Source organism: Thamnophis elegans, chromosome 6 (assembly GCF_009769535.1).
Source record: "Thamnophis elegans isolate rThaEle1 chromosome 6, rThaEle1.pri, whole genome shotgun sequence".
NCBI lineage: Eukaryota > Metazoa > Chordata > Lepidosauria > Squamata > Colubridae > Thamnophis > Thamnophis elegans.
Window position 1 is genome coordinate 323,809 of NC_045546.1, and position 9,994 is coordinate 333,802.

General features: G+C 62.9%; 2 protein-coding genes across 2 annotated transcripts; both read right to left on the reverse strand.

Annotated features, from left to right (window-relative positions):
- Positions 1-408: 408 nt before the first annotated feature.
- Positions 409-5,724, reverse strand: LOC116510189 (ankyrin repeat domain-containing protein 50-like). The gene is given in 6 exon segments (XM_032219660.1): positions 409-2,991; positions 2,994-3,459; positions 3,461-3,672; positions 3,675-3,899; positions 4,273-4,624; positions 5,344-5,724. Coding segments are annotated over 6 exon segments (3,687 nt in total). The 3' UTR covers positions 409-940.
- A 1,984-nt stretch (positions 5,725-7,708) lies between these two features.
- Positions 7,709-9,257, reverse strand: LOC116510065 (leukocyte cysteine proteinase inhibitor 1-like). Its single transcript, XM_032219435.1, has 3 exons — positions 8,885-9,257; positions 8,582-8,683; positions 7,709-7,937 (listed from the first exon to the last, which is right to left on the reverse strand). Exons 1-3 carry the CDS (start codon positions 8,948-8,950, stop codon positions 7,803-7,805), a joined length of 303 nt encoding a protein of 100 aa, XP_032075326.1. The 5' UTR covers positions 8,951-9,257; the 3' UTR covers positions 7,709-7,802.
- Between the last annotated feature and the right edge of the window lie 737 nt (positions 9,258-9,994).

Consider the following 9,994-nt stretch of genomic DNA (forward strand, 5'->3'; position numbering starts at 1 on the left):
CGTCCTGGTTCTCTTACGGGCTGCCCACCCCGAAGGCTCTGCCGCCGCCCCAGAACCTGGCCTGGTATGGAGATAGGCAAGAACTGAGCCTTTTCTTCCCCTTGGGCACCCCATAATTTCCACCCAGTGGAGCCCCAAGTGGCCGACTGGCTGTGGTGGGAACTGCTTCGCCCCATTTACTTGGGCAGGAAGAGCTTCTCCCCCCCCCAACTCCTTTGGATTACCCCACCTGGAGGGAGTCTGGTTTAAGGGCCCCAGAGAGCCCAGGGACACAGCAGGTCTCTGGCTGGCTCGCTTTCCACACGCTGGAGAAGGAATGCCCCAGGGACCACCCTCCCTCCCTTCCCCTTCCTCCCTCCCTCCCTTCCCCTTCCTTCCTTCCTCCCTCCCTCCCTCCCTCCCTTTCCTTCCTTCCCAGCAGGCGCTCAAAGACAACCCAGCCAGAGTCAGCAGCTGAACTCACACGAGGCCACAGGTGAGTGGGTGGTGCGTGATCCGGCGCATTGTGCGAACAAGGCCATCCTCTTAACCCGTAATGGTGGTTCTTTTTTGCATAGAGGTTGTGCGCTTGCAGGCACTGTGTGGTGCGCAAGGTTCATGCTTAGCCTATGCGCAGGAAGCCAGCCAGGGCCTGGTTGCCTCTTTGTACTGGCCGCTGGAGGTCACCGGCCCCCTTTCCTGGGGAGGCTCTCGGTTGCTCTGAGGAAAACCAGCCCCCCACTGACATGGAGCAGGTGATGCCGCAGACACCACTCTGGCACTTCTGCCCCCCTTTCCAATGCTGGGGCGGGTCTTGGGGTGGGAATCGGGGGTCCTAAAGTGGACCCCCTCAGCATTCCGAGCCTTGAATGCCAAAACCCTCCGTGCCAAGGACCACGCCTCTTGCCGACCAGCCAGACCTGCCTTGTCCTGGTGCCTGCAGAGATTGCCCCGCCCCAGATCAAAGGGGAGTTTCCTGCTTGTACTGATAGCCGCAAGTGGGGCCCTCGAACTGCAGCTTGATGGCTGCCTTCCGGTGCAGGTGGGGGGCCAGCGTGTCAAAGGAGATTAGCCCCCCCCGGAGTCCCTTGCTAGCCTTGTCCTGAGCTGGAGCCGGTGGAAGGGCCAATGGGCGTGGTTGGGGCCGATGGGGTGGGGGGTCCCGGGGCATCTGCTGTGCCCTAGAGACTGGGCCCAGGGGAACTACTTGGGGGGAATGGAAAGGGGACGTTGGGGCTGAAGAGCCGCAGGAGGCCGGCGTATCATCGGTGGGACCCAGCCAGGCCACAGGAGAGTTGCCTTGGGGGACAAGGCTGCTGGTCGAACTGCTGGAAGAGCCCAGCTGGGGAGATATCGGCCCTGGCCAGGCCCTGGAACCTATCATCAGCCTCAGCACGGCCTGCTGGCCCCGCTTGGCTGCCAGCCACCTTGGGGTGCGACCTGCCTTGTCCTGGACATCGGGACTGGCACCGTGCTCCAGCAAAACCCTCACCACCTCAGCCCAGCCTTCCTGCGTGGCCACGCCCAGAGCAGTGGCCCCTTGGCTGCAACTGCGGTCGGGCCATGCTCCCCTCGCCAGCAACAGGTGCGCGATGTTCCCATGGCCCTGCCAGGCAGCCAGGTGCAAGGCCGAGCGGCATTCCTTGTCGAGGGCATCCACATCTGCCCCGTAGCTCAGCAGCAGCTGGGTGGCCTCCACCTGCCCCTGCCAGCAGGTGACGTGCAAGGCCGTGCGGCCCTGGGCATCCCGCCCCTCCAGCCTGGCCCCGTGCACCAGTAACAATTCGGCCATTTCCACGCAGCCCTCCAGCATCAGAAGGTAGAGCATGGGCCGACCCTCGGAGTCAGACAGATTCACCTCTGCCCCCTTACGCAAAAGCAGCTCGGCGGTGCTGTGGTGTCCGGCCAGCATAGCCAGAGACAGGGCCGAGAGACCATCGTAGCCCTGGTGGTCAATGGGGGAGTGATGCTCGAGCAGGAGCCGCACAGCCTCCGTGTGTCCTTCCTGGGCTGCCAGCATCAGTGGGATGCGGCCATCCCGGTTGGGCTTGCGTACGCGGGCTCCAGCCTCCACAAGAGCTGCGCACGTCCTGGGGTGGCCCTGCCAGGCCGCCAAGTGCAGTGGGGCCCAGCCCAGCCTGTCTGGGTGGTTTCCATCCAAGCCCCGCTTGAGCAGAGTCTGGACAACGGCTTCCCTGCCTTGTCCAGCTGCAACTCCAAGAGCCGTCCGGCCTTCGCTGTCTAGGATGTCAACGGCTGCCCCCCAAAGCAGCAAAGTTTCTACTGCCGCCCGATGGCCCAAGGCGGAAGCAGCCAAGAGTGGGGTGCAGCCTCTGGAATCAGCCTGGTCCACTTCAGCCCCGGCTTCCAGCAAGAGCTCCATGACTTCCACATGGCCTTCGTAGGCAGCTGCCAGCAAGGGAGTCATGTTGTCCCGGTCAGCATGTCCTGGAGACGCCCCGTGATCCAAGAGAATCTCTACGACCTTGGCATAGCCACGGCTCACCGGAATGCACAAAGTGGCCACTGAGAGGGCTGTCCGTCCATCCACATCAGCGTGGTCAACACGAGCCCCGTGGCTCAGCAGCAGAGCCACAATCCCTCTGTGGCCCATGTAGGCAGCAGCAATGAGTGGTGTGTGTCCCTCAGAATCGGCCCGGTTGATATCTGCTCCATGCTCCAACAGAGTGGCCACAATGTCCTTGTGGCCACCCCAGGCTGCGGCCCTCAGTGCCGTTCTCCCCTCGGTATCGGGGCAATCCACACGGGCACCAGCTTGCAGCAGAACAGCAACGGCCTTGCTGTGACCGCCCCAGGCGGCTGTACGCAGCGCTGTCCAACCTTTGTGATCTGCACAATTGACCTTGCTCCCGTGCGCCAGCAGGCAAAGCAGGGTATTGGTGTGTCCTTGGCGAGCAGCCATAGTCATGGGGGTCTGTCCGTGGTGATCAGGGGCCTCTGGCTGTGCACTGCGAGTCAAGAGCAGTTCCACCGCTTCATGGGTGCCACTTGGGCGGCACTGGCCATCCGCGTGCGCCCATCCACATCCTGCTGCTTAATGCTGGTGCAGTTTTCTAGTAGCAGCCCCACAGAATCCTCCCGCTCGAAGGCATGGTGCAGGGAGGGGGCTGGTCCGCACTCCCCCAGGCGAGCTCCTGCCAGCACCAGCAGCTCCAGCACTACCGGCTCCAAGGGCCCCAGCAGCTCTGGCCCCAAGCAGTTCTCCACAGGCACCCGGCACCACACCAGCCACAGCGCCAGCTGCCAGGTCTCAAGGCCGAGCTCGGAAGCCAGCAAGTGCCGGGCCAGGTCAATCACCTCCTCCGGGCTTAGTTCTGGTGCCCGGCAGGAGGCGCTCACGGCAAGCAGGGCGTGCCCTCGTGCTGGGCAGCAGTGGTACTTCCACGTACAATGCTTGATGTCATAAAGCCACTCGCAAAACTGACGTGGAAGAACCTGCAGGTCCCCGCTGGGCTCTTTTGAAGGAGCCCTGCCAAGTGGCCAGGTTGTCCTGAAAGCTCTCCCAGAGCGCCGGATGGCCCGTCCAGATGGCCGTGTGAAGCTCATGAGGCATCAGCGGGCGAGGGGCTGCCAGCAGGGCCTCCAGCAGAGGGCGGATCGTGGCAAACTGGTTGTGTGGGAAGAGGTGCTGGCAGAGCCACAGGTACAGCCCAGACAGCGTCCCTGGGATGTGACCTCTTGCGGGAGGACCAACTCTTCCCCCACCCTGTCTAACACCTGTTCCAGGTACAGCAGGCAGCCGTTGCTCTTCAGGTGCAGCTGGGTCAGGGCTCCGGTCATATCCTGGGTGAAGCGCCACCGCAGCGCCTCCTCCCGCTCCAGCCGGGCGAGGATGTAGTGTCGCATATCACAGATGACAGGTTCCCTCTGGAGGTCATCGAGGCACAGCTGTCAGAGTCCTGCGGGGGAAGAAGCTGGATGAGACAATGGCCTACCGCACACTGGCTCCCTCGCGGGGGCAGAGGGCCACAGGACTTAGTAAGCAGAGCGCCCAGCATCAACATGCCAACTCTTTGGCGCCTGTTCTTAAGGGAGCGGCTGCCCCCGTGTCACAGGCGGCTGCTTGGCAAAATGCACTGGGGTTAGTTTGACAGGTGTCACATCTGGGCCCAGAGATCTCTTGTGTCTGCTCTTCCGTCCCCCCTCCCCTGGGCTGAACGGTCAAGAACCCCTCTGTGGAAAGCTGTGCCCGGAAGGCGGCCCAGGACAGCTGCAGCAGCTCTGTGCAAGAGCCTCTCCACTACCCCCCCACCCCCGCAGGGCCCTGCTCACCAGGAAAGAGGCGCAGCACCCCCTGGATGTGAGAGCGGGCGCTGCAGACCAGGAGCAGCCAGGGGGGCAGCAGCCGCAGGTGGGCAATGGACTTGCTGGGGCCTCTTTCCTCCTCCTCCTCCTGGCGGTCTCTCTTGGCCGCATCCAAAGCATCCACCACGATCAGCAGAGGCTTTGGGGGGGCTGGCAGGTCCAGCAGGGGCAGCAGCACTGCTCTGGGGGAGAAGGGGGGCAGTTGACAAGGGGGAAGGGAGCCCCCAGAGCTCTGCAGCTGCAGGTGGGAATATATGGCCTCTGTAAAGCTACCTTTGATGAAAGGAAGCAGCGTTTGGACAGAGTCGACACAGATGGCTCAGAAGGCAACTGAAAGCAAAGAGAGGGACTGGATCTCCGATTGACGCGTCTCAGTCTGCCTTCTGACAAAGCCCTCCCAGCAGACCCGCTGTAGAACTGGGGGGGGCTGCTGCATTTTGCAGCGCCTGGCAGCTTCCTTAAAGAGGCGGGCAGCCTTCACTGCTGGGGCCAGAGACCCAGCCTGCTTCTTCCACCATCCCTGCTTTGGCCACTGGCCCAACGGGCTTCCCACAACACGTGGCAGAGGCTGACCGGAGCAGGCAGGAAAAGCGCATCGGGCCCAGGAATGCGGATGGGAACGGAGGCAGGAAACGTGCCTGCATCGTCTTGTCGCATTGATCAGGCGGGGCTCCTTCAACCCAACAACCCCTCCCCCCCAGCCAAAGTTTCAAGCCAAGCTATCCCAGGCTGCTGGTCTTCCTGTTCCTCGCGGTGGCCAAGGGCACCGGCTGCCCTCGCAGGGTCACCTCCCCCCAATTTCCAGACTGCCGGCAGGGCAGCCGAGGAAGCCTCCGAATGCCAGGCCTCCAAACAGTCTCGATGGCCGCGTGTGCCCTACGAAGCAGCCCGTCAGATCCAAGGAAGGGGGGGGGGGGGAACCAACACCTAGCCTACGCCCCAATGTGCGCGAGAAGGCCGGACAGGAGCTGGCGGGGAGCGGCTGCAGCCGGACTTCCCTTCCGCGGGCATCTCCTCGCGGGGCAGGGGGCCGCTTACCTGCGGAAGAGCTCGTCCGGATCCTTGCAGGAGGCCACTTCCAGCGGCTGGGAGGCGCCGGCGCTCCCGGTAATCGGGCAGCAGCGGGCAGCGCTCGACCTGCCGGACCAGCCGCAGCAGGAAGCCTCGCGACGTGCAGGTGGCGCGGGCGTCGTGCGCCTGGCAGAAGTGCCAGGCCAGGGCCGACTCGCCCAGCGCCACCCGCAGGCCCGGCGCGGAGGTGGGCCACAGCGCCTCGGTGCACAGCGCCGTCTTGCCGCTGCCGGGGCCGCCGGTGACCAGCACCCCGCCGCCCCCCTCCAGGCTCAGCGCCAGCCGGCCCAGCGCCCACTCGCGCCCGTAGAAGGGTTTGCCCCGCAGGCGGCTCCCGGCGGGCTCCATGCGGCCGGCAGAGGCTCACCTGCGGCGGGTGGGGCTACGTGCCGGGAGGCAGCCCCGCCCTCCGTCCCGCCGCCGATCCGCGGCCCTCGGGCGGCCCGGCGCGACTCAGGGTGGCGTCCCAGCCAGCGGCAGCGGCTGCTCATTCATCCGCCCTCCAGCCCCCGAGCGGCCCAGTAACCCCCCGCCTGCCCGGAGGCCGCGCGGTCCTGGCCCTGCCGGAGTCCCCGGGGAGTCCGGGCCCCCTCTCATCTGCCGGCAGCCGGGCGGAGAGGGCGCGTCTCTCCCGCCTGGCACCACGTGGCGGCGGCTGGGGGAACCGGCGCAGCCCGGCTGCCTTACTGGCCCCGCCGTGCCTCCTCGGGCAGGAGGCGGAGGAGCCCAGCGGCCGGCCAGCCAGCGGCGCGCCCACCTCCGGGCCAGGGCTGCCCTAGGCGGGCGGGCGAGGGGACGCGTCGGGGAGAGCGGCGTCCGGAGCTCGGCGCAAGGGGGAGGGCAACGCCCGGTGCTGCTGGGCTGCCCGAGAGCGGCTCACCGGCGGGGCGGCGGCGGCTCGGCGTCCCGGCTCAGCGCAGGCGGCGGCCAGAGGTGGGTCGCTGAGGCCGGAGATTTGTGGCGCCGGGCGGGTGGGTGCGCGGGTCCCGGCCCGGCTCCTGGGAGAGGCGGCCGCTTCTTGCGAGTCAGAGCGGAGGGTCTGCGAAGGGGAGCCGGCCGGCCGGTGAGGGCGGACCGCGGCAGGACTCCAGGAAGCTCCCAGTGACCTTGGCCCCTTGCTGGGCTAGAAGCCGGCGGGTTCCCGGGTGCGGCTGCGGCCATGCGTCGCCCTTCGGCTCCGTGCAGCAAAAGCCGCCCCAGCGGAGGGTCAGCAGGGGATTGTTTGAGGGTCATTTGGGGGTCAGTAGAGCGACCGTAAAGAGGCGCCTCCCCTCTGGGGAATCTCTCCCATGTGGAACGAAGCTATCGCCCCCCCCCAACCCTCTGGCCGAGCCCCCTCCCCTTCCTTCCTCCTAGGACCATCTCTGTAGCCTGCCCAGCGCAGTCCTTGCCCCCCCCCCCATGAAGGCCAATGGGGGGATGGGATGGCCGTCGCAGGAACTCTAGGCTGGTGGTGCATAGCCCAAACACCCCCCACCCCCACCAGAGTGGAGAAGAGGAGGGGGCTCGGTCTCCCACTCCTCCCACCCTCCTTTATAGGAACTGCGGGGGGTCCCATTCCCCAGTGAGCACCTTATGAAACGGGGGAGGAGAACTGGGGCCTCTTTATGACCAGTGCACAGTGTGGCTGCCTCAGGAAGTCCCTGAAAGGGCCAGAGTCCCCCCCCCCTATTAGAGCCCCCCCCCTTGGCAATCTTTAGTTCTTAGTCAGCGGCTGGTGGGTTTCCTGCATCCCTTCCTTGTTCCTGAAAGTCACGTGTAAGCCACGGTTTCCCCCTTCCCCGGATCTCTCCCCCCCCCTCTCTTGCTGCCTGCCTTGTCCCGCAACAGAGGGAGGTTACAAGCCTCAACGCAGCTTTTTAAATCTGGATGCAGCTGGCGGAAGACTTTGGGCTCCCGTCCCTCCTGCAGAGAAGAGGCTGGTGCCCCTCGGGGGTCTCTGGAGCTTCAGAGAAAGGCCGGGGGGGGGGGTCTCTGGGCGGGTGACCTGCCCATTCCCAGCCCCTCCCCCCCCCTCTGGGTTTCCAGAGCTTGGAGAATCTGTGTTGAATCAGCAGAAGAGAGTTTCTAACTACAGGGAGTCCTCGACTTACGGCCACGACTGAGCCCAACACTTCTGTTGTTGGAACCGTTGTTAAGCAAATTTTGTCCCACTTTACGACCTTTCCTGCCACGGTTGTTAAGTGAATCACTGCAGCTTTTAAGTTAGTAACATGGTTGTTAAGTGAATCTGGCTGCCCCATTGACTTTGCTTGACAGGGGGTCGCTAATGAAGAGTCGTAAGCCGAGGACACGAATTCCGACCAACTTAGTTTATACCAAAAGTCCGTGAGCATTTTTGGACAAATGTGTTTATTCTGTTCGGAAGCTTCCAGGGCTCAGTGGACGCTTCTCCCACGGCTCCCCTCCAAGACAGGCGGCTTCCCCTAGAAGTAGGTGATGGGGTCATCCTTGGTCTTGTCCAGCTGGAAGCCGGAGAGCTCAGTCTGCCCGCCTTGACCCTGCAGGGCCTGGAAGACCCTCAGGTGGACGTAATCCTTCTCCATGTCTCCACATCGCATCTGGGAGGGGAGGAGGGGTGGGGGGGGGCAGCAGGACATGGGCATCATGCCCCCTTCGACCTGGGGGGGCCAAGGGGGGCCAACCGCCACGTCCCCAAAGGCCCCCGGGGGACCAATCCCGGGTCAGACTAAGCAGCCACAGACCAGGCCATCTTCCCCAGTCTGATGCCTCCAACGAGTGAAGACCCCTCCCATCCTCCCAAAGACCCCCCCCGGCTCCCGAGGTTCAGGCAGGTCTTTCCTCGCCTTGGAGGGAGGGTTCGGTCAGGGACCGGACACTTGCCGATTTGGCTAAAGCCGGAAGCAGAAGCCCTTCCTCCTGGCAACCCTTAAAGAGCCATAAGGAGCCCTTCCAAGCCAGCAGCCTTTGCCAAGAGGGGCTGCTGGGGCCAGAGAAGGGCTTGGAGGAAGGTCATCGGCTCCAGCAGGTCCAGTGGCTGAGTTGGCACTGAAGCCCCCAGGGACTCCGTGCGGAGGCTTGGCGGAGGAGGTTAAAGGAGACAAAGCAAGGTGGGCAATGTAGGTGCCACCTCAGCAACTGGGCTGCTGTCCTTTGAGGAGGGAAGCGGATGCCAGGACGTCTCGTGGATTGGCTGATCCCCCTCCCCCCCCGCCTGGGAGTGTCCTGCGTTTCAGCCACTGACCTTGATGAAGTAGTTCATGCCAGCGACCACCTGCGCACGGTACAAGACGGCCTTGTAGGTGGCAAATCTCTTGTTGGTCGCCTCCTTCAGCTTGTCTTGCACCTGGGGACCGAAGGGCCGTGGTCAAGGCAATGGGCAGCAGGAGGGGAGCTGCCCGGAGGGGCCTTGCCACTCACCGCTCCTTGCTGGCCGGACGATGGGGACTCGAGGGCTGCCTGCTTTTGGGGCTCCTGGGGCACCTCTTGGCAAAGCAGGGAAGGGGACCGGATGAAGCCCTTGGGATGGGTTGGCCGGACGACTTACCTGGTTAGCAATTGCTTGGATTTCGGGAGTGGCCGGTTCCGGAGGAGAAAGTCCCCCAACATTCATGTTGCTCAAGTTCTTGGAGAAGCAGCTGGCAGAACCGGGTGGCTGTCCGTCTGAGGAGCCTCGGGGGGCAGCCCAGATGTTGGCCTTTTATGGCTGGCCCAGGGAGCTGCCTGCTGCGATCATGTGAGGCCGTCCATGCAGCTGGCCGGAGCGGTTCCATCCGTGGCCCTGCCCTCCTGGGTGACGGAAGGAGGAGAACCAGCCCAAGCCTGTCGGGGCCCTTTCGCAAGCGGGGTGGGTGGGGTTCCAGAGACTGAGTCAGTGCCTGCAAGAGCTGAAGTTGGCAGGAAAGCAGCTGATCTCTGGTGGGGTTGGGCTCCTGGAACCCCCCCGGCTCCTGCTCCATCTGCCAAGGGACGGAGGGACCCAGGCTAACCCCCCGACCGTCCTTCCCTCCTGGTTCGCCCTCAACTGGAGCACAAGTGGGGCTTCTCCCGCACCTCCGCAGCTCCAGGCCGCCCCCTCCTCTGCCCGTGGCAGCTGATAGAGGCCTTTGGTGGCATCTTGCACCTCTCAGAGGAGGAGGAGGAGGGGGAGGGGGAGGGGGAGGGGGAGGAGGAGGACGCGGGAGGGGAATCCTTGGTTGTTTCTAAATTTGTTTTTCATAACTTTCATAACAATATAACTTTCTGGTGGTACATTAATAAACAGTTTCATTTCCAGGTTTTTTTTTATCCAACCATTGGTAAAACAAATCCCAGACCTTATAAAATTGCTCATCCTCCTGTTCTCTCATTTCAAATGTAAGTTTACTCATTTCGGCACATTCCATTATTTTCCGAATAGTTTCCTCCTGTGTTGGTGTTTTCTCATTTTTCCCATTTTTTTGCAAATACAATTCTAGCAGCTGTTAAAACATTTACAATCAAATATTTCAAGTCTTTATTGTACATTTCTGTTATGATTCCCAATAAAAAAAAGTTCTGGTTTTAAGTTTATGTGTTTATGTATCATTTTCTCCAACCACATTTGAATTTTAGTCCAATATCTTTTAGCTTCAATACAAGTCCACCACATGTGGTAGTGTGAGCCTGGCGTCTGATG

Bases quoted from the DNA above. Each gene is read 5' to 3' on its own strand.
- LOC116510065 (XM_032219435.1), bottom strand. From the start codon at position 8,950: ATGAATGTTGGGGGACTTTCTCCTCCGGAACCGGCCACTCCCGAAATC. The intron at 8,684-8,884 runs GTAAGTCGTCCG...TTCGGTCCCCAG, and splicing joins TCCAAGCAATTGCTAACCAG to GTGCAAGACAAGCTGAAGGA. The intron at 7,938-8,581 runs GTCAGTGGCTGA...CTCCCCTCCCAG, and splicing joins GCATGAACTACTTCATCAAG to ATGCGATGTGGAGACATGGA.